The sequence below is a fragment of the Dromiciops gliroides genome, chromosome 5 (assembly GCF_019393635.1).
Source record: "Dromiciops gliroides isolate mDroGli1 chromosome 5, mDroGli1.pri, whole genome shotgun sequence".
NCBI lineage: Eukaryota > Metazoa > Chordata > Mammalia > Microbiotheria > Microbiotheriidae > Dromiciops > Dromiciops gliroides.
This window is the reverse complement of record NC_057865.1, coordinates 195505303-195529456: the sequence shown is the minus strand read 5'-3', so window position 1 is coordinate 195529456 and position 24154 is coordinate 195505303. Positions and strand designations below refer to the sequence as shown.

General features: G+C 39.5%; 1 protein-coding gene across 1 annotated transcript in view; it reads left to right on the top strand.

Moving 5' to 3' along the window:
* Positions 1–24154, top strand: part of ETV6 (ETS variant transcription factor 6) — a 349002-nt gene that overhangs the window by 241886 nt on the left and 82962 nt on the right. The window contains exon 3 of the mRNA XM_043967035.1: positions 14141–14305. Coding sequence (XP_043822970.1) covers positions 14141–14305 — 165 coding nt within the window. The remainder of the gene's footprint in view (positions 1–14140; positions 14306–24154) is intronic.

Genomic DNA, 24154 nt, shown 5'->3' with positions numbered 1-24154 from the left:
CTGATCAGCTTAAGCCCCGAAACAGGAGGATTAATAACCCAATCCTTCATCCCAATGAGCATAACCAGCATGAGAAAGGATTGTTTCTTACCTTGTAGATAAGGAATAGAAGTTGAGTGATCCCTAAAGAAAGCATTTCCTTCCACATATTCCCAACAAACAGGGAACAAGAGGATGAGAAATAAAATCTATGACACATACTTACACACATGCAAAATTATCTTTAAAGAGGAGACTTTTTTATTTTTTTTTTCCATGAGGCATCAGCAGCTGCATTAAATGATTTCATCTTGCCTTTATGGTCACAATGGGCCTTGCCCCTCACGGGGCTTAATCAGCATCTCTTCAGCAGGAAAGTTGATTCAGCACATAACAAGGCAGCCAACATCAGCCTTTTAAGAAAACTTTGAATCACTCTCCAAGGAGATGGACAAGAGAGAGAAGGAAGAGAGGTTTCCAAGGAAGGCTTTTTCAGAAGAAAGCCTCAGATCATTTTATGCCCTAGCTAATCCCCTGGTCTGGGATGTTAACACTTTATTTTGTTTTGTTTTGGTTTTTTTGCACGGGGCAATGAGGGTTAAGTGACTTGCCCAGGGTCACACAGCTAGTAAGTGTCAAGTGTCTGAGGCCAGATTTGAACTCAGGTCCTCTTGAATCCAGGGCTGGTGCTTTATCCACTGGGCCACCTAGCTGCCCCCTGGATGTTAACACTTTAGAAGGTGTGTCCTACTTTCGGTCTCCTTCCTACCAAGTGTTCTGTCCACCTCCCTCGACTCAGTGACACCATAGACCATATCTCCGTTGCTGTGAAAAAGCTGTTTGCTTTGTCAGTTCCGGAGAAATAAAGAGGGACCTGTAAGGAAGGAGAATGGAGGAAAACCAACTTCACAAAGAAAAGCCTGTCACATGTCAGTGATTGGGAAGATCAGATTCCCATCCAGAAGGAAAATGAGTTTGACTCTTGTTACACTTTGCAAAGGAATTTGCCACAGACTGTGGCAGGCACAGAGATGGCCAATGAGAACTTGAAAAAGAGGGGGAAAAGGGGGAGAAAAAACCCATTCACTCATCCTTTTTTCTCTTCACATCTGCTCAGCTGACAATATGGATTTTATAGAACATGAGAATCGAGTGGGATTGTTATGTTTTCAGCACTGCACTGATGGCTTTAATGAGTGTTCTTACACCTACTTTCCACTGGCAAGCTAAAGATTCTGATTAAACCTGTTTAAGAAAAAAAATCTCTGCTTGTTTATCTTGTTTTCATAGTGTTTTTCTCCAGAGTTGGGCTTTTTTGAGTATAAAAATTAGTAACTTTGGGAATAAGACTTGTCTTCCTATCCAACCACATGGGGAATATCCTGAATTGCCATTATGTGTTCTAGCAAGCATTTTAAAATTCTGAATTGTTGTCACATTATCTTTCTTTGAGTACAGAGCCCCCATTATTTGTAAAGTTGAAGTACTCTACCAATGATTAGTCTTTTTTTTTTTTAATTAGAAAACAGCATTTCAGATTGAAAAAGAAGAAAATCAAATCCCTTGTAACAAATATGCATCGTCAAGCAAAACAAATTTCTGCATTGGCCGTGTCTTTAAAAAATGGTCTTATCCTGAAAGCTGAACCTCTCACCTCTCTGTGAGGAGGTGGGTAACATACTTCGTCATCATCAGTTCTCTGTATTCCTGATTGGCCACTAGATTGAACTGAGTTCTTAAGTCCTTCAAAGTTGTTTATTTTTTACAGTATTGTTGGCATACAAATTGTTCTCCTGTTTGTTTGCTTTCCTCTTGATTAGTACATGCAATTCTTTCCAAGTTTCTCTGAAATGGTCTTATTATTTCTTAACAGGATAGTTTTATTACATTACATCTAATCTCCATCATTTGTAAAATTAAAGTACTCTATCAATGAGTAGTCTTTTTTTTTAATTAAAAAAACTAAAACATTTTAAATTGAAAAAGAAGAAATAATTTGTTCAACCAATCTCAAAATCACTGGCCACCCCTGTGGTTTCCAGTTGTTTGACTGTACAACAAGAACTGATATTAATATTTTTGTATGTAGGAGTTCTTGTCTTTTTTTTTGGCAGGGCAATGAGGTTTAAGTGACTTGCCCAGAGTCACACAGCTAGTAAGTGACAAGTGTCTGAGGCTGGATTTGAACTTAGATCCTCCTGAATCCAGGTCTGGTACTTTATCCACTGTGCCACCTAGCTGCCCTATTTTCCTCTTTATTGGATAAACCTAGTAGTGATATAGTGACTAGTCAGTCTTCATGAACTAATTTCTTCATTAGTTCTGATTTCTATTTCATAATAATTGAGAAATTTGCATTTCAAATTTACATATGCATTGGTGGCAGAAACTGGGATAAATATGCCTCTGATTCTTTGGTGACTTTTTTTCCCCAAAAAATTGAAAACCGATTTATTTTTAGTTTCCACTCACTTCATAGGGTTGTTATCAGCAAAGAGTACTGTAAACCTTGGAGAAGTATAGAAATAGGACTTGCTCTGTAGGCATGAAAGGGCTTTGTAAACTGGAGTGCTGCATGAATTCAAGATTCTAGGATCTAGTAGAGCTGGAAGAGACCTTAGAGATCATCTAGCCTCATTTTACAGATAAATAAACTAAGGATCAGAAAAGTGAAGTGAATTGTCTCAGGTAATGAAAATAGCCAGTGGCTGATATCATATTTGAACTTAGGTATTCCATTTCCAAATTCAGTACTCCTGCTGCACTGCATTGATGTCTACTGTCAGCATTTCATCTTTCATGACTTTAATAAATTCCCCTACTTCTATTTTTTTTATTTTAAAAAAAATTTGTGTGTGTGAGGCAATTGGGGTTAAGTGACTTGCCCAGGGTCACACAGCTAGGAATCATTAAGTGTCTGAGGCCGGATTTGAACTCAGGTCCTCCTGAATACCGGGCCAGTGCTCTATCCACTGCACACATTCCCCTACTTCTAAGAAAGTATATAACCCAACCCCCCCCCCCAAAAAAAGTTTAAGGAAGTGTGTGTGTATATATATATATCCCACTTCCCAGCTTTCTACCTGCCATCCACTTTTTACTTCCTCTTCCTACTCAAAGTGACATGGTATTTGTGGAAAAGGGAGGAGGAGAAAATAGGGGGTGAGGGATGAGCTATCCTGTTTCCTTTATTTTTCCCTCCACAAATCATAGTTTTCCCTCTGAATAACATCATCATTGAAAAATAGGTACTTGAGTTGTGTTGTATTCTTGGTACTAGAGTAAATACTTCACAGGAGAAAAGCAGAACTAGTGGATTTCTCTTTTAAGGTCTTGATTTGTGAGGTTCACCTTTAGTCTTTTGTGCTCGTTTGTCATCTGATTAACTGACCTCCATCAGCAGAACTATAGAACTATAGCAGGAGGATTTTGCAAGTTAATTTATGGCAATTTTAAGAGCAAGTTTCTCCACAAAGTGAATTTTAGAAGGAAAAGTGTTACATGGGAAGTGGATGTGACTTTGAATCTGAATAAGTTGATACCATCATTCTTTAGTTGGTAAACTTGAAGCCTAATGAGGCAGCTAGGGGTGTAATAGCTAGACCTCTGAGCTCGAGATCAAGAAAACTTGAGTTCAAGTTTAGCCTCAAACATTTAGTAGCTGCTTGCTGGTCTGTCTCCGTTTCCTCATCTGTAAAATGGGGATCATTCCTAATAGCATCTACTTCCCCATGGGGGAAGATCAAATGAGGTAATATCTGTGAATCAGTTAGCACAGATGCTCTCTTTTGAAAGGTGAGTGGCAGAATACAGTGTGAGCTTGAGGATAAAAATAGGTAGTATTCTGGAGAGTCTGGTGGCAGACTCTCATTGACAGAAAGTAGCATGGATCAAAGGGTACATCCCGAAGTAGGACCAGATCTTGAGATTGGAGAGCCCCCCAGCTGTCATGGTCTGAACTCCTCTACAACTGTGTGAAACTGTAGGACTGAGCCTGGGAACTCTGAGGACGCTGATCCATCAGGAAGAGCAAGGGAATGGCTGAAAATTGATGAGAAAGCGGTCACTGATGGAGAGGGCTGGCAATCCGAAGGGATATAAATGTTTTTGACTTTGGATGGTAAAACATCAGGAGGTGCAGTGGATAGAGCACTGGTCCTGGATTCAGGAGGACATGAGTTCAAATCCGGCCTCAGACCCTTGGCACTAGCTGTGTGACCCTGGGCAAGTCACTTAACCCCAATTGTCTCACCAAACAAAAAACAAAACCCAAAACCCAAACATGCAGGAAATCATTATGTATCAGAAACCTGTCCTTTGCTTCTTCAAGCTTTTCTGCAGAGCTTTCCATGTTTGCCCCCCTAATGTCCAGACACTGGCACCACTGAGAGATAATAGTAGCTTTTAGCAGATAAAGTTTTCTCTGATAGACAGAAGAGACCACTTTTGCCTGCACTAAAGAATCCCCACATACAGCAAGGCTTAAGGTAAGCAAAGTTTCCTGTGAGATGGGCCCAGAAGCTCTTAGGTATGATACCTTAATCCCTTGTATTTATATAGCCATCTAAACTGTTCAAAGGCCTCTCACATCTGTTATCTCATTTGATCCCTTTGCAAAACTTGGATGAAAAAGTTTGCTATAGTACCTAACAGTTTGACTGAGTATGTGCAAAAACAGTGGAACTGTTCATAAAAACAGAGAGAGAGTCTAAATCATAAAAGATTTATGGAGAGAATATGAAGAAGTCATCGATAAGTATAAAGAGTTTAACAAGGAATAAGATGGGTTCTGGAGCAATTCTGAAGGTCCATGAACCATCCTTAGAAAAGATTGCCAAGGGGCAGCTAGGTGGCACAGTGGATAGAGCACCGGCCCTGGAGTCAGGAGTACCTGAGTTCAAATCTGGCCTCAGACACTTAACATGTACTAGCTGTGTGACCCTGGGCAAGTCACTTAACCCCAATTGCCTCACTTAAAAAAAAAAAAAGAAAAAAGAAAAGATTGCCAATTTCCACTTATCCAAAAAAGGAAATTGATTGTTAATTTACAATTTGAGGTAGTAGTAGTAGAGTGTGACCATATAAACCTGTTTAGTTAATTTGCAAAATATTAGATATAATTAAATATAATTTATACTAAAATTATACCTCCTCACTAAAACTAAAAAAAACTTTCACAGTTGTATAGTACTTTAGGAAGTCTTCTCAATACCAAAGCTGTGAAGTGGGGGGTTTTAAGACCTGAAAGGGGAAGGGCAGCTAGGTGGCACAGTGGATAAAGTACTGGCCCTAGATTCAGGAGGACCTGAGTTCAAATTTGGCCTCAGACAGACACTTACTAGCTAAGTGACTCTGGGCAAGTCACTTAACCCTCTTTGCCCCACCAAAAAATAAATAAATAAATAAAAGTTGAAAGGGGACCTTAGAGGTGATCTTGAGCAACCTCCTTCTTTTACAGATGAGGAAACTGAGTCCCAGAGAAGTCAGGTGACTGGCCTAAGATTACACAACTAGTTAGTAATAAAGCCAAACTTCAAGATCAGGACTTCTGACTCCCATTCTCATGCTGTTCCCACTATACCGTACTCTCTCAGAACATGTGAGAGTATGTCTTTGATGATTAGAAAACACAACTAAGCATCTTATCTAAAAAGGAAAAAAAAAAATCTGGTCACTTGATCTTTCTGACTATTTGAATTCTAGATAAATGAGAATTTCATGCGCATAGAAACAGTATCACATTGGTTAAAAAATACATCAGAAGTCTGAAGTGAGGGTTATAATTTGTTGATTAGCATGGCTGGCCTTTTGAAAATGAATTTAAACAAATCATTGTTAGAAAAGAATTTGAAATGGCTACGTGTTCAAGTGAAGGATATAATATTCATGAATTTGTTTCCACCCCCTGGAATGCAAACAGCTGTCTTCTTAATAATTTTCTTGATCATAATAGATCATTTCCTTTTGACAAAATTCTTCTCAAATCTTTCTTGAAAATAATTATTACTCAACATGAGGTATGCAGAAAGCATCATGATACAGTAGACCTATTATCTTTATGACCTTGGGCAGTCAGTTAAGCATATATTAACACCCTATTTCGACAGTTCTAACTGTTGGAGGGACAAAGATGAAAGAGAAAAAGTGCTTGCCCACAAGGAGCTTGCATTCTAAATGAAGACCACGTGTACATATGTGAATGTATATGTTATATAAAAGATGAATACAAATTAGTTTGGGGAGAGAAGGCAGTAGCAGCTGAGGTCATCAAGAAAGGTTTCACGCAGAAGGTGATGCTTCACTATTTTCACTTTTTGGGTTTTTTTTTTGTTTTTTCTTTCCCATGGTTTTTCCCTTTTGTCCTTATTCTTCTTTCACAACATGACTAATGTGAAAACTTGTTTCACATGATTGTACATGTATCAGATTGCTTGCAGTCTTAAGGAGGGGGAAGGGAAGGGAGAAAAATTTGGAATTCAAAATCTTATAAAAATGAATTTTGAAAACTATCTTTACATGTTGTGATATTTAAAATTAAATGGGTGTTCACCTTATTCCTGTCCCGAGTGTAGGGAAAGCTAGCTAGGGTTTACTTATAAATTAGAAGCTTTAGCACCAGTTTTGGAGCATTAAGCATTTATTAGAAAAAAGAGAACACTTGGGTTAGAAAGTTAAGAAAAGGCCTATCTAGCCTAGCATTTCAACCTCGCCTGGTTCTTCCTCAATTTCTCCACCATCAGCCTCCTTGAGAGATGAACTGAGCGCAGAAGCTTCCTCTGCGTCCCAAGGAGAGGCGGTCCTTCCACACTGCTTCAAGCTAATTGGCTAGCATCACCCAAATCCATTGGTTCACTGGACTTGAGGGTGGTCCTGTGTTGAGGTCAGAGTCCACAGTCCCTAAGAATATACTTGCCTGAGGGCCAGGCAGGTGTGGCTTCAATTGAATTAACTTTAAGTGAGTTAATCAGTGAAGCCAGTCCATCTCAGTCCCTCCAGTCAGTCCAAATCAATCCCCTGGAGCTGGGGCCTTTGGGCATTGGCAAAGTCCATTATTTTCTTACAATGTAATTGGAAAAAGATAAAATACTATTAAGTTAAAAAAAAAAAAAGGTGATCCTTGAGTTGATTCTTGAAGGAAACTAGGGTTTCTGAGAGATAGAAATGAGAGGGGAGTACATACTAAATATGGTGGAAGAATGGGGGTGAACAAAAGCATGAAGACAAGAAATTGAGCTAGACTGTAGAGAATGTGAAGAGCAGTGATGTATAAGGAGACTGGGAAGGTAGAAAGGAGCCAGATTGGGAAGAGTTTCAGATGCTAAGAATATGAATGTATATATCATCCTAGGAGTAATAGGGAATAACCACTGGCATTTACCAAGTCCCTTCCTACTTACTAGGGGTGATGTGGTCAGTCATTGCAATAGTTGAGACAAAATGTGATGCCTTGAACTAGGGTGATGATTGTGTTAGTAGTGTGAAATATTTTTGACTTGACTAGCCTAATTTTGGGGGGCCTAATCTATGGATGACTAATCTGGGGACTGTTGACTATTTGGCTATCTGACTTCGTTAATTTAATGTGGGCTGTTTATAAAGTTCCACCACACTGCTCCCAAACTGATAAACTAAAGATTAAGAAGCCTCTTAACCAACTGATCAAAGCAGAGTTTATTTATGAGATACTATTTCAAATTAGGAATACAGGAAAATAAAATACAACCTGACTGCTTTCCTGAGGTCTCTTTCCACCAAGTTTCTTTCCCACCTGCTGCTTCGAATTTCTTGAATACAATAAGGGCCTTAGCCGCCTCTGGCCTCAGGGCACGTTACACTTTCCCTGGTTTGTATTAAGGCCTGTAACCTTGTCAGCCCCATCTTGTCTCCTTTTCTTCTAGTCTTTCTAGTCTGTTCTCCTCTAGTCAGCCCCTCTCCTTAATCTTGTCTCTCTATCTAGTCCGTCCTCGCTCCTTCCTTTTTTCCTGTCTTACTCCCAGGTCTATATATACCTTTTCTTCTCTTCACTCAAATCTCAGGGCTTCCTTCACCCCCACAGACCAAGCTAATCCGCCAGCCAGAGCTGCAGCTGGTGGGGGGGGTGGGGGGGGGAGGAAGTGTGCTCTCGAGCCTCATGCCTCAGCACAGGCTATCCTTCAGATAGCTCCGCTTGTCGGAGGGAGCTGGGGGCTTTTTTTTCTCCCCAGTTGTCTGACCTGGCGTCTTGTATAGCCCATAGGGCTTTTTCTCCTCAGCTGAAGCTGAGGAGGAGGGGGAGAGACCCTGAGGGCCTAAGGCTTTCTAATCTCACCCTAAAGGTAGGGTCCCCAAATCAAAATAAATTTCCACAGTAGGAAGGAAAGGATGTATGCCAGAGCAGTTGTAGTGAAAAAAAGAACAAGATTTAACAACTGATCACCTATATGCATTGATTGAGAGTGAGGAATCTAAGAAGACTTCTGGGTCTCAAACCTGGGTTACTAAAAAGATGGTGGCTCATACATTTTCACTGGCTTGTCCCCACATCTGGAATACTTTCCATCCTTGTCTCTGTAATCCTGACTTTCTTCAAGACTCAGCTAAAATTAAATCTTCTGCAAGAAACATTTTCTTAATGGCAGTTGCTTTCCTCATAAAATTACCTCAAACTTATCCTGATCATACAGATTTCTTATGTGCGTGTTGTCTTGTTGTGGCATGTTGGGATGTAAACTCCTTGTGGCGAGGGACTTGGTTGTGTTGTTGTGGTTTGTTTTGGTTTTTCTTAATTTGTTTGCTTTTGCCTTTTGTATCCTCAGCCCTTACGACTATGCCTGGTATGGTGTTTAATAAATACCTGTCCATTAATTGATTGATGTCTTTAGCAGTAATAGGGAAGTTTAGAATAGGGGTAGCTTTGGAGGAGGAGATAATGAGACAGTATGGTAGTTCAGGTTTGAAGTTATGAGAGCCTAACCCGGGGTGATACCCAGTATGAGAGGGGAGAAGGGGACAAATACAAGAAATATTGTGAAGGTAGAACTGACAGGGCTTGGCAACAGATGGAATATGGTGAGCAAGAGTGTCACCATGTATACTTACTGACTTAACTGGGTTCCAGATTGCAAGTGATGGCTTTGTAAACCTCTACACATCATAAATGTAGGCAGTTGGGCACACAAAAGTTCTACCAACATTAGTAGGATTTTTACATAATTTGGAGAAAATTAATAAATGTGCTGTCAAGTTTCTGTAGACCTTGGGGAATAGGGATTTGCATTTGGATAGGTAGAGGATGAGAATGGTAACGGTAATGAGGAGTGGGAATCAATATTTTTAGAAGAACCTTATACCTGGGCAGTATTTATAGGCTAGAGCTCTCCTTAGCTTCCATTCACGTAGACATTTCTCTAGAGAGAGACTGCTCAATCCATACAAATTCTAAATTTCTTCTTGGTTTGCCACTCACTTCCTTGAAAGCTTTCCAAGTCCTCATTCTTTTTCTTTTTTTAAACTTTTTCTTTTTTTTTTTTCTTTTTTTTTTTTTAGTGAGGCAATTGGGGCTAAGTAACTTGCCCAGGGTCACACAGCTAGTAAGTGTTAAGTGTCTGAGGCCGGATTTGAACTCAGGTACTCCTGACTCCAGGGCCGGTGCTCTATCCACTGCGCCACCTAGCTGCCCCCCTCATTCTTTTTCAAGGATTCATTTCAGTCCACCAAGTATATATCGAGAGCTCACTCAGACCCTGTTACTGTGAGGCTTGATGGACAAACCTTGTCTCAGATGATCAAGAGTGGCCATTGAGAAGACTGAGGTTGAAACCGAGGTCCAGAGGGGAAGTGACAAAATTCCAAGTAGCGTGTAAAAATGTATAGAGAGGTCCGAAAGGCTGCAAGCAGTCAGAAGAAAAAAAGGCATCAGAGTTGAAACATGAAGGATGTGTGGGATGTCCAGTAAAGCTGCCATCCCTTTGAAGGGGATTCCGGGTGCAGGAATTGTAGAGAGGTTGAAGAATGGTCCCTGTCCACTTTGCCTGAGGCACGTCCAGATTTAAAGCTCACATTGGAAGGATCAAGGGGCCAGAGCAAGTGGGATATAAAAGCACCGCATAAATACTAGCTGTTATTACATGGGGAAAAAATGCTCTTTCCTTAATTGGAAGAGCAGAAGCACTTCCTGTCTTTTATTTATTTCACTGACTCAGAAATAGCTGTGGGACTCAGTTTCACTATAAATGTCCATCAGAATAATCCTTCAAATTCTCTCCAGCTCAATAAGGTTTCCCATCATTCTTTCTGTCCCCTAAAATATAGACATGTAGCAGTTTTGAGTTATCCTAGCCCTGCCAAAGATCTCTGGTGTGAACCTGTATGGACTGCTTTAAAGAATGATAGATCGGGGGCAGCTAGGTGGCACAGTGGATAGAGCACCGGCCCTAGAGTCAGGAGGACCTGAGTTCAAACCCGGCCTCAGACACTTAACACTTACTAGCTGTGTGACCCTGGGCAAGTCACTTAACCCCAATTGCCTCACTTAAAAAAAAATGATAGATCATAAAAGTCTCTGCATCAACTGGTAATGCAGACCCAGTTCCCCTTTGCTAATAGTAAAAAGGATGGAAAGAAGGAAACAGGTAAGTACTTAGTACGGGGCAGACACCCTCGTAAGCCCTGGCCATACAAATACAAGCAAAACAGACAGGCTCTTATCGAGCAAGACGGAACACAAAAGGGAACTGGACCCTTCACAAAATAGAGGCTGCAGGAGGAACTTACCCATGGGAGAAGGAGGGTGGGCTTTGAGGGTGGTAGCTCATTGTGATCAGGCTGCAGGGGCTGGTAAGATGCTCCAGGGTGAGAAAGTCCTAGGCACTGAGGGAAGTACCAGGGTGAGACAGGCATGAAAGTCCAGAAAGTCAGAAAGGGAAGAATCATAGATAAAGATAATATGTGGGGACAGCTAGGTGGCACAGTGGATAAAGCACCGGGCCTGGATTCAGAATCTGTTCAAATCTGGCCTCAGACACTTGACACTTACTAGCTGTGTGACCCTGGGCAAGTCACTTAACCCTCATTGCCCTGCCCCCCCCAAAAGATAATATGTGTGTGTTTTTATATAGATATGTATATATACACATATACAAATCTATATTTATGTATTTACACATACACACATATTTTATATAGACATATATTGTATGTGTGTAGCTAGAGGGTACAGTGCATAGAGCACTGGGCTTGGAGTCAGGAAGACCCATCTTCCTAAATTCAAATCTGGCCTCAGATTTTTACTAGCTGTATGACCCTGGGCAAGCCACTTAACCCTGTTTGCCTCAGTTTCTTCATATGTAAAATAAGCTGAAAAAGGAAATGGCAAACCACTCTAGTGTCTTTGCCAAGAAAACCCCAAATACTATCACAGAGTCAGACATGACTGAAAAGCGACTGAGCAACAACATAGTATGCATGCGCACACACACACGCACGCACATACAATCTATCTCAAACATAAATATAAAAATTGCAACAACAGGTAATGGAGGCCCAATCTACCTTTGGTAATAGTATGAAAACATTCTACCGAGTCCCTGCTGGGGATTTCCACTTGGTTGTGTTGGTTACCGTAGTGGCTCGGCAGTGAGAGAAACTAATGGGAAGTGGACAGAAACTTTGTTGTTATTAACAGCCTGGCTTGTTTGGAGTATGTGACTCCTTTATTTAGGGAGAAGATTACTCATGAGTATTTTCTCCCACAGAATGTTCAGAACCTCCAATCACCACTTGCCTCCCCAGCCCCCTCATGCACTCTTTCCTGCATTTCAGCATGCCCTCCCCAGCACTTCATAATTTTACTCTCATTTCCTCTCCTGACATGGATTCACTTCTGTTTCTGCTTCGTCACTGTCACTTTCCAGTGAGTTTGGGCCATTGTCTCTCCAGTTTCTAATCCTGTACTTTCCACTTCATTGGTCACTTGCTACCAGGAGCTTCTCTATCTCTACCTGAATTTGAAGTATGTTTCTACAAGAAACATAAATGTAACTGTATTCCTGTAGGGAAAAGAGAAGAATTCTTTTTAAAAAAACACAGTGATAACCCAAGTCTAATGTTGGCCTCCAATAACCCAGACAGTGCTACTGATCCCCTCATAGTTTTACAATAACCTTGAATCGTTTTTCTGAGCCAGCCACAGTTCCTTATGACTAACAATAGGGTTTTTTGGAATAACTGCCAGAGGTCAGGGTTCAGTTTGTGGCTTTAGACTATATTTCTCTTTGCAAAGGTAGTGAGTGGAAAAAAATTAAAAAAAAAAAAAGGTAGTGAGTGAATCCTTATAGGGTCAGTTCCCTGACCTTGATTTCTTTTGCACCAGATTCTAAAAAACCCAGCTAAAGTGTAATGGTGTATTATAGTCAGCCTTGATAGCACCTACCACTTTCCCAAATGAGAAAAACTATTTTGTTAAACATTTTTGTAAATCATGCAACCTGAAGGGAAGGAATATATATATATATATATCTGTGTGTGTGTATATATATATATATATCTGTGTGTATACGTGTGCATGCATGAGCATGCATATTTATTTAGATCACAGCTGCTCTCTCGTCATTCCTTTTTATCAAAGTAACTATCGTGATATAGATAGATTGATATAAGTATCTCTCCCTATATAGATATGTCTCTATCTATGTATATGTTTATAAAACCAATCTTCACCCCTACTGTGTCAAGGAAATTGAGGAAGTTTTGAAGAAACTTTCACGGGGTAGGAAGAAGCCAGCTGCTCCTCAAACCTTACAGAGCTTTGGAGCAGAGGCGTGCAGAAGAAGCAGCCAGCCCTATTTGCAGATACCTGCTTCTGCCCTCACCCTCAGTTCTTTTTCTCGTACCTTCAAGTCTTACCCCAGATCCAGTTTTGATATAAAAAATGGAACGAGTGATTTCCACCAAAAAATTCTAACATCTGATAGAATTGGGCAAATGACTCTAACTCTGCCCTTTTCATTCTGAGAGGCTGGTCTGATTTGGAGGTCTGGTCTAGCTATATAGATCATTCCCACTCTAGAACAGGGTTTTTAAAACTTTCTTGAGTGCCATGGGTCTGTTTGACACTAAGTACCCCTTTTCAGAATCATGTTTTCAAATGCATAAAATAAAGTACATAGGATTACAAAGGAAATTAATTATATTGAAATAAAATTATTTAAAAAATGGAAAAAAAAAAACAGAACACAAATTCATTGATCTCAGGTTGAGAATCTGCTCTAAAGAATCCTGTGATATCACCTGCTGAGTTCCGAGACATTCTAAAGCTTAGCTCCATTTTCCATCTATGATCCTCAGACCACAACAAAGCTACCTGAGAACAAACTTGAACTGCAGGAATAGAAGTGAAATGAAACCAGTTTCCTGGGCAGGGAAGGGTATGAAGATAAATGACTCTTCGTTTCACCAGTTCCTGTGCTCCCAGACTTGGCATTTATACCCTAGAGGTAGAAAGGAAAATATTTCCCATTGTCTGACTCCTTGACATAAACATGGCGTAACTATTAAAGGAACAAGATTTTTTTCCAGTCAGGGTGAAGAACTGACAGAGAAAGGGAGGGAAGGAGGAAGGGACAAGGGCAAGCTTTTTCCTTTCCAGACACTCTCCAAAACATAGAAGATACCTACCTGGAAATATTTCTCCTTTTTGAGAGTCTGTCTGTAAGATATAATGCAATACTTGGAGTAAAGTGAGACTTGGATTCAAATTCCCTCTCTGGACACATACTAGGTAATAAATCAAGAAACATGTATTAATTTAGGAACTAGAAATAAGAAGAGAAAAATCCAACATTCCATGTCTTTGAGGAACTTACATTCTATTAAGGGAGACAACATGTGAATATATAGTTGTACATATACACTCTATCCAAAATAAATACAAAGTCATTTTTGGGAGGGAGGGAAGGAGACGAGTCTCTTAAACTTTTTGAGATTCAGTTTCCTCACCTGTAAAATGGAGATAACATGCCTATTATCCCTATATCACAGCATTGTCTTGATAAGCAGAATGAATGAGGCAGTGTATATATAAGGCCCTTTAAAAATGTTAAACATAGTATAAACACCAGTTATTATTAATAATTTCAGTTATTGAACTGAAAGGATCTCACATATACTTCTTTCTCTCCAATAGGCTTGCAGCCAGTTTACTGGAGCAGGGATGACGTAGCCCAGTGGCTCAAGTGGGCTGAAAATGAATTTTCTTTAAGGCCAATTGACAGCAACACGTTTGAAATGAATGGGAAAGCTCTCCTGCTGCTGACCAAAGAGGACTTTCGATATAGGTCTCCTCATTCAGGTGAGAGGCTCATGACCCTTGACAGGTTCACAGTACAGAAGGGAAGATGAATCATCAGTTGTTCTTTGCTGCCATTCCCATCCATAATAGTGTCCCATATTAAGTAGTGTCATCATTGAATGTGAAAACCAGTGGTATTTAGCAAAAGGAAGAACCCGGTTCCCTAAAGCAGAAGGAGAGAAAAGGGTAGAAAGCTTTTCATCTAGGAAAAAGATAATCAAGACTGGAAAGATATAATGGTGAAAATCTGAGAATCTAAAGAGTTTTATAAATTCCTAGCAAAAAAAAAAAAAATTGCAATAGAGAAAATGAGACAAAAGTCAACCACAGGAGACTTAGGTTACAAGAAACACTTCAGGAGCTATGCATTGACCCCTGCAAAGGGTTGCAGCCAACACGACTGAACCTTTAAATACTCTTCTCATTTTTTTCCCATAAAACCTAGTGCATGTTCTGAAATCCCAGTCCCTAGAACCTTAATCTTTTTTTTTGTTCATTTTTTGTTTTTTTGTTTTTTTGCGGGGCAATGGGGGTTAAGTGACTTGCCTGGGGTCACACAACTAGTAAGTGTCAAATTCTGAGGCCGGATTTGAACTCAGGTCCTCCGGAATCCAGGGCCAGTGCTTTATCCACTGCACCACCTAGCCACCCCTAACCTTAATCTTTATAACACCATATAAGGAAACCTGATACAAAGCTGATCTGCTATCCAACATGGTCAGCTATTGAATAACCCAAAATATGATGTGCTAAGGTTTTCATGTACAGGGGGCATAGATCATTCAGACAGTTGTTCTAGTGCAGTGCTAGCTTACACTGTGTGGTGAAGTCACATTATTTCCTTAGCTAGTTTTTCTTTTTTCTTTTTTTCCAACCAAAAAAACCCAAAGAACCAGTTACATGTAAGGGTAGTTTTCAACATTCATTTTCATAAGATTTAGAGTTCCAAATTTTTCTCCCTCCCTCCCTCCTCTACAAGACAGCAACTAGGTTATAGATGTACAATCCACAAGTGTTCTTTTTTATCAGTTCTTTCTATGGGGGTGGATAGTAAACTTCATCATTAGTCCCTTGGGATTGTCTTGGATCATTGCATCGCTGAGAGTAGTTAAGTCATTCACAATTCTTAGCTAGTTTTTCTAGATTATCCTGAACAAAATCTTATCTGGAATACAGACATAATAACTTGTCTTGCATAAGTATTTATGCTCTTAGGCAAAAATCAAAGTGGATCGAAATTATTTAAAATCTAACATACTAGGGCAGCTAGGTGGCGCAGTGGATAAAGCACTGGCCCTGGATTCAGGAGGATCTGAGTTCAAATCCGGCCTCAGACACTAGCTGTGTGACCCTGGGCAAGTTACTTAACCCTCATTGCCCCCCCCCCCCCATTCTAACCTACTGCTGGCTACTTTCAAGAAATGTTAACAAAGTAAACACAATCTAAACCAAACGTTTATTCTTCCCCCCATGAGAAAAGATAAGAGTAGGGAGCATGATGCCCTCTGCCCAGAGATTTGGATATCAGGACATGGAGAAGGGGAAGTTTCCCAAGATGTACAGATGACATCTTACCTGGAAAGTTCACAGTACAGCATGAAAACTTGTCATGCTAAACACTGTTACTCAAAATATTTAAACCTTACTTAATCTTAGAAGTGTATGAATAATTTTATATAAATGCAGTGAAAAAGGCGCCTGCAACTAAGAAGTCAATCAGTGGGCATTTACTGAGCCCCTACAATGTATCAGGCTGCACTGGGGATACAAAGAAGATGAAATAGTCTCAGCCCTCAGGAAACTTACAAGAGATGTATGTGTGTGAATGTAATCTGTTAATTATAGAATATAGGCATACATATAATGTGTATGGAATATACATATTCTATTGGGGGAGACAACGAGAATTTATTAAGCTCAGCCAGGCTTTGGTCCAACCCTCTTATTTTATAGATGAAGACACATAGTGCCAGAAAGTTTAGGTAACCTGCCTAATGTCACGCAGATAATTCTTTGTAGGATACTTCCCTAAAATAGAAATAAAAATGATTCCACCAAGTACTTAAGAGGTACTTGTAGTAATAGCTACAGAGCTGTGTGGAAAGGGAGTGAATGGAACTTGTATTTTCAGTGTTCCAGTAAAATCATTTCAATAAGACAACTGATGCAAAAAGATGACCCATGTTTAAAAAGGATTTCTACCCAAATTTGACGTAAGTCCTGGTGATGCCTTCTTCCCTCTGTATGACTGGTTGTACTAAAGGTGAAGCAGAGTGGGAATTTGATTTTGCCTGGAAATCCCCCTTCCTTATCTGACTTCCTCCTGAGACTAATTTCCGCATTCTCCTCCCTCTGCCCTTATCCGTGCCACTTCCTTCTGCTAATGCATCCGACGTGGAAGCAAAGATGAGCAAAGCTCATCAAAGAAGCCAGCTTGGCACTGTTCCCCCTAACCTGAATGTCCCCACCGAATAGTAATATCTTTGTAGAGCATGTGTTACTTGCCTAATACTTTGCTGGATATTCTGGGAGATGCAGTCCAAGACTAGCAGGTGCCATTGACAATAGCCTTGTTGGGCAGACAAAACTAATACACCTGAAAGAATTTGAGGACAAATGTTAAATTCTATGATATTATCTGTTTCTGTTTCATTATTGGCTGAATGAGTCAGAGGAGGCTTCATGGAGGAGATGGGGCCTTTTTTTTTTTTTTTTTGCGGGACACTGGGGGTTAAGTGAATTGCCCAGGCTCACATAGCTAGTAAGTGTCAAGTGTCTGAGGCCAGATTTGAACTCAGATCCTCCTGAATCCAGGGCCGGTACTTTATCCACTGTGCCACCTAGCTGCCCCACTAGGAGATGGGACCTTTTTGGACCCTTAAAAGATGACTAAGATTTTGTCATCCGACAGAGAGAAGGATGGGTACTCAGATGAAGAAAACAACATGATCAAAAGCAAAGGAGGAATTGGCATTGAGTATGGGAAGGAACTTGAGGAGACTGGCCTAGTTAGGGTAGAAAGTACATGTTGGGAAATAATGAGAAGGGATGCATGTGTAGGATCAGGTCAGGTGTTGGTGCACATTGAAAACCAAAAGGAGAAGTTTATGTATAGGACAGTAGAGACCTGTTGCAGATTCTGAAACAGGGGAGTGATTTTCGGGTAGGCATGGGAGGACATGGATATATTAGGGCCAGCTAAAATGTGACTACTGCAATGTCTGATTTGTACTTGTAATGCCCCTTTTTACAGTATATGGAAAAACATCTTATTTAGGATTTTCATAACTGTAAATGCTATTGTTTTAGGATTAAATTGGCACTGCTTCCTAGAAAATGCATCTTGGAGAGCAGCTAGGTGGCACTGGCCCTGTGTTCAGGAGGACCGGAGTTCAAATCCGCCCTCAGACACTTGACGCTAACTGTCTGACCTTGGGCAAGTCACTTAATCCTCATTGCCCCGCAAGAAAGGAAAGGAAAAAAAAAAAGAAAATGAATCTTGGAAAAGCCATAAGCTCTTTATGCAAAGGCTCCTTTTACCTAAGAACATTTCCTCAAGGCCATTTCTCTTGTCTGCAATCTAGTTAGTTAAAGATCAAGAAAAATCTGTAAGGATAACGATGGTTTATTTTCCTGCTTTGCTGTGTGACTTTTTTGCTTCCCACTATTTTGTCTTTTGTGCTTCAATTGTTGGGGATCCCCTTGTGTTCCCCAAAATGACAATTTCAAAGATAATGCTTATCTCAACTCAAATAGAATAACAGGAAATAGGGAATAGTCAGTCCTTAAATTAGGTAACAGATTTTCCCATCTTGAATGGAGATAAGAAAGGTAGGCGTTCTGATGCTCTAGTTTCCATCCTATCTGGCCAGTCACTGGCCTAGAATGCTTTAGAACCTGAACCCTGCAGTGTCACTGATGTGCATCAGAGAAGAAGCTTTTTCTGTGTAAAAAGGGAAAGCTAATGAGTCGTCCATGGTATTACAGTCCCCATGAACTATCTGGTAACAGCCAACATCCTCTTCATTCCTCCCAACTTGGTCTGTGACTGCAGGCCTTTTTGCTGCTGGGAAAGCTGTTGGAGACCCAACTTAAGACAAAGAACCACAGCATCTCCATCTCCGGCCTTCCTGAGACCTCTACTGGTCATATTGAATATGCTGGCAGGAAGAAAAAAACACCAAACATTATTAGGATGCATGGTGCTGTTTCCTCCTTGGTGCAAAAGAAAATTTATGCCCCCCCCCAAATCATTTAGAATAATTATTATTAAATGTAGGAAATAAAATGAATAGGAGAACCTTATAATTCTCCTTTTCAGCTATTCCTGTGAACCCTGAAAATAACAGTAATTTAATGGCTGGGAATCACACAGGGAAAGAGGCATGGATAAGTAATAATCTGAACCGCTGGAGCAAGTATCTACATCAATGAGAAGTTGGATATATTAACATGTGGATGAAGTTGTCTGGTATCAGCATGGATTAAAAGGGTAGAGACTTGACAGGAAGATATTGCTGTAACGTAGGCATGAGGTAATGGCAATGAAAATGGATCCAATAGTCATTTGATTAGCATTTATTGAGTGTCACATCACACCAGGCCAGTTGGTGAAATTGGCTCTATTCTCTATACAGAGATAATCATCATTTCTGGCATTTATATGACTGACACTTTAATGGTTGCAAAGCATTATATAAATATTATCTCATCCTTACAACAACTCAGGGAGACGGGTGCTATTCTTATCCTTACTTTACAGGTAAGGAAGTGTGTATGGTATCAAAGTAAAACATTTCTATTAAAAAAAGAAAAAGAGGGGCAGCTAGGTGGTGCAGTGGATAAAGCACTAGCCTTGGATTCAGGAGGACCTGAGTTCAAATCCAGTCTCAGACACTTGACATTTGCTAGCTGTGTGACCTTGGGCAAGTCACTTAACCCTCATTGCCCCACCAAAAAAAAATTTTTTTAATAAAAATTTTAAAAAGGAAAAGAAGGAAGATAGCACTTATCCTTCATGGAAGAGAAACCATGACTATTCAGTGGATTCAATGGATTCTTTTCTTGAATGTGGGTGCTGGGCTCCCTGTAATGATCCAGATCTTAATCCATGCACATATACACTTTATCAACTTGGTCAATGAATATAGAGTTCAGTCTCTAAGTCTCTGTGGCATATTAATATTATAAAATTATAACTTGTTAAGCTCAGATATCTTCTTTTTTTGTTGTTTTTGTTTTTGTTTTTTTAGTGAGGCAATTGGGGTTAAGTGACTTGCCCAGGGTCACACAGCTAGTAAGTGTCAAGTGTCTGAGGCCAGATTTGAACTCAGGTACTCCTGACTCCAGGGCCAGTGCTCTATCCTCTGCGCCACCTAGCTACCCCTAGATATCTTCTTTTTATACCATTAAGTTGTGTAGTGATTATAGTACTAGCCCTGGAATAAGGAAGCTCTGAGATCAAATCTGGCTTCAGGTGCTTACTACCTATATGACCCCTTGGCAAGTCACTTAACCTCACCCTGCCTCAATTTCCTTACCTGTTGTTGTTTGTCCTTCATTCTCGAAGAGGGCCATGATAAGTGAGTCAGGGCTGTGTAAGTCACCAACCTCACCCTCTCCTCCAGAGCCATCTGGGTCCAGTGGCAAGATATATATATCAGGATGACTGGAGATGGCCCCAGATGTTTAAGGAAATTGGGGTTAAGTGACTTCTCCAGGGTTACATAGCTAGTAAGTGTCTGAGGAGAGATTTGAACTCAGGTCCTCCCAACTTCATGGCCAGTGCTCTATCCACTATGCCAGCTAGCTGCCCCATACTTCCCAGTTAATACTTAAGCAATCCTCCTACTCTATTCCTCCCTTCCCTATACACATAGTATATTCTCTGAAGGGACCTTCTGGTTCTTAGTCCAGCACACCTTACAAATTTGGTTTCACAAAGGCAGTGCACAGTAAGTAGGGTATAATTGATAAAGTATGTCACTTCTGTAGTTCACCAGTTGTTAACAGAGAGGAAAGATCTTTAACTTGGACAGTATAGTACCAACTCATACTTTCTGGTTAACTTGAGTTGTTCCATTTTAATGTTGTCCTTATATACATCCTTAAGCCATTGTGTATATTCCTTTGGTTCTGCTTTCTTTATTCTTTCTTCGTTCCATACAAGTCTTCCCAGGTCTCCCTACATTCTTCATATTTGTTATTACTCAGGGCTCAATAATATTTTGTTACATTCATGGGTCACAATTTATTATCAATCAGTTAGCACATATGAAATGCTTATTATATGTTACATTGTTCTAAATGTCGAGGATACAAAGACAAAAATCATTAGTTCCTGCCCTTAAGGAGATTGTTCTGTTGGATGAAACAATATTTATACACATGTAGTGTGTCTTTGTGTGTTTTTATGTATTATATATAGGAGATAGGTGGATAGATGGATGGTTGGATGATAGGTAGATAAAGAGAATATAAGTAACTTTAGGGAGAAGAAGGCACTACCAATTGGCGAAGATAGTATCTTTACTAAAGGGGTTGTTAATGCGTCTGGGGGCAATCAGGAAAGGCTACTCCTTACTTGGAAGAGGTGCTTGAACTGAAGTTGGAAGGAAACTTTTTTTTTTTTTAAGGCACAGGTGAGGACATTCAGCCATTTCCCAGTTGTTGGAAAGTGCCTAGCTTTTTGTTATTTATAATGGTGCTATGAATATTTTTGTCCATATAGGTCTTTTCTTATTGTCATTAGCCTCTTTGAAGGTATTAAACCCAATAGTGGATTCTCAGGGTCAAAAGTCAAGAAGAACTTACCTTTTTTTTGCATAATCAGAATTGCTTTTTATAATATTTGGACCAATTTTCAGCTCTCACAGCACTGAAATAGCATGCTTATCTTTGCAAAGCTCTTCTACCATTGGATTTTCCCATCTTTTGCCATTTTTACAAATACATATTTTTATTTGATTTTCTCCAAATTAGCTATTTTGAACAATTTTTCAGATAGTTCTTAACAGACTGCGTATCTTTTCAAAAATGCTTGTCCTTTGACCATTTGTCTACTGAGTAAGCTCTTAATGTGGTAGATTTATGTTAGTTCCCTTTAAATTTGAGATATCCAAGTCCATTAACATTCAAGATTTTTACTGTGAAATTTGCTTTTTTCCCCTCCATCAAATTCTGTTCCATTGCCTCTCAAAAATTAACACTGTATACCTGAAGTTTGTACTGCTTCAAATAATCTAATCCCTCTCTTCCTCATACCATTCTCTTGCCAGCCCAGACGCAAATCAGTAGATTTTGTCTTTAAGAAAAAAAATCAGGCCTTTATATTTATAGCTTGCTTTATCTGAAGTAATCTAATCCTAGTCTCTTTGCTCAACCACATCTCTCAGAGGTCCTATCTAATGCTAAATCTCTAACTCCCCTTTCTTAGCTTCAGCCCCAGATCTACTTTTAGTGATATATATTTTTTAATTTTACATTGTCCTTTAACCCAAATGAATGTGTCATAGGGCTTCAGAGGATCCTGATGCCTCCCTAGCATCTCCCAGCTCACTCTCTGTTTACATGACCTTTTAAAAAGTCCTAAAGGCACTTCAACACCCTTACTGAGATTAACCCAGAGGTGTGTTCTTTTCATTCCCTCAAAGATCTTGAGAATTTAGATAAGAATTCTTAGAGATAACTGTCTTGTCTCTTATTTGCAACATATGAGCAATTGAGTCATCTTACTATTTGGTCTCCTTTTCCTTTAAGTAGTTGGGGGGGGGGGGCGAGGGGGTGGTTTATCCACTGAGTTAGCATTTCAAAGACTCCACTTGTCTTCATTTTTCTCAAAAAGAATAACTAAAAATCATTAATTCTGTTGCAAGTACTCTTTTTTCCCCATGTACAAGTATGCTTGGCTTTGTACATTAAGTTATCCTTTGATGTAAACTATTTTTCTTTGCTTTTTGGTATATTATATTTCATGCTTTCTTTCATTTCTCTTCATCAGTAAGTAATGTGCAGTTCAAATTAGCATTCTTTGATAAGTGAACTGCCTCCTCCTAGCAACTTGTTAGACTTTCGTTGACCCAGAAACTCTGAAGCTAAGCAGCTATGTTTTTAGCCAGGGTTCCTCTCTGACAACCTCCAATCAATTGTATTGATTTGTACTTTGCCCTCTAATTCTAATATTCCCAGGCAATTTTCTTTTATAATTTCTTGAAACATAGTATCAATGTTTTTTGTCGCATCATATTTTTCTAGGAGTCTAGTGATTTTCAGACTGCATCTCTGAGCTTTAGCTTCTAGGTCCAGTGGTCTGGTTTGTGGAGATCTCATTTCTTTGAATTATTCTAGTTTTTAACTTTGCTCTAATATTTCTTGTTACATCTCTGCATTTTTGTGTTTTGCTTTTGCCATTGCCATTTAATGAGCTTCCCTGATTTATATTTTCCATCTTCTTTTCTAAACTGTGGAATCTCTTCTTATCCTTTGCTTCCTTTTCTTCCATTATTTCTTTTAATAAACTTCTTAGCTACTCTGGGGGTTCTTTTTAGTTGGTCCATCCTCCTTCTTAGGGTTTAAGTATTGCTATTGTAATATTCCCTTCAGGAGACTTCTCCTTACTTTCTTTTATCCCATGGTATTTCTTCATTGAATTAGGAGTTGTGTTTTGTTTACAAATTTCTTTTATCTCTGTTGGTTTTTTCTACAAGGATTTCCTTTCCCTCCATTTTGTTATTCTTTTATTTTATTTGTTGCATTTCTTCATGTTTTGACTTAAAAGATGGCTGGATTGAGACATAACCACTAACTTGTTATCAGTATCATCAGTTTTCTTTTTAAAAATTAGTTTAATTGATGTTTCTTGGTTTTATATAAGTTCTTTTTGTTCCTACTCCTCTACCTCTTACAATTAGCTTTCCCCGTTATTTGTTTTTTTGGTTTTTTTGGTGAGGCAATTGGGGTTAAGTGACTTGCCCAGGGTCACACGGCTAGTAAGTGTCAAGGATCTGAGGCTGGATTTGAACCCAGGTCCTTCTGAATCCAGGGCCGGTGCTCTATCCACTGCGCCACCTAGCTGCCCCTAGCTTTCCCTTTTAACAAGAGCAGCTGATATTGTGACCATTTCTGACAGTGTCAACAATATTTCACCTCCTGGGCCCTCTACCTCCCTACTAAAAAGAGGGTCATGCTGCTCTTTTTTCCCCCCTAAGTCAAAGATCAACTATTACAATTAATTAACCTTAAGCTTCATCTTAGTTTTCTTTAATTATTGAAATATGGTATGGTGTTTCTTATTCTGCCTAATTCATTATTTCATGGAAGTTTTTCTGTGTTTCTCTAAATTGCTCATATCATTTTCTTTTGGCGCAATAAAATTCCATAGCATTTATATGCATAACTTATTTACCTGTTCTAGTATTTTGGGGGGGTACTACCACAAAAAGTGATGCTATGAATATTTTGATATATATGCAGGCTTTCTGCTTTTGCCCTACTTATGGTATATGCCTAGTAAAAAGTTATGTCAAGGGGGCAGTTAGGTGGTGTAGTGGATAAAGCACTGGCCCTGGATTCAGGAGGACCTGAGTTTGAGTCTGGCCTCAGACACTTGACACTAGCTGTGTGACTCTGGCCAAGTCACTTAACCCTCATTGCCCCACGCCAAAAAAAAAAAAATTAAAAATTAAATTAAAAAGTTATATCAGAAGTTATGAACAGTTTAGTGACTTTTCTAACAATGTTCCAAATTATGTTCTCATCTAGTTAGTACCATTCATTTTCAACCACTTGAAATTGTAGTAGTGAATTAATTAGAATTTCTAGGAATAAATATTAGATCGCTACATAATCACC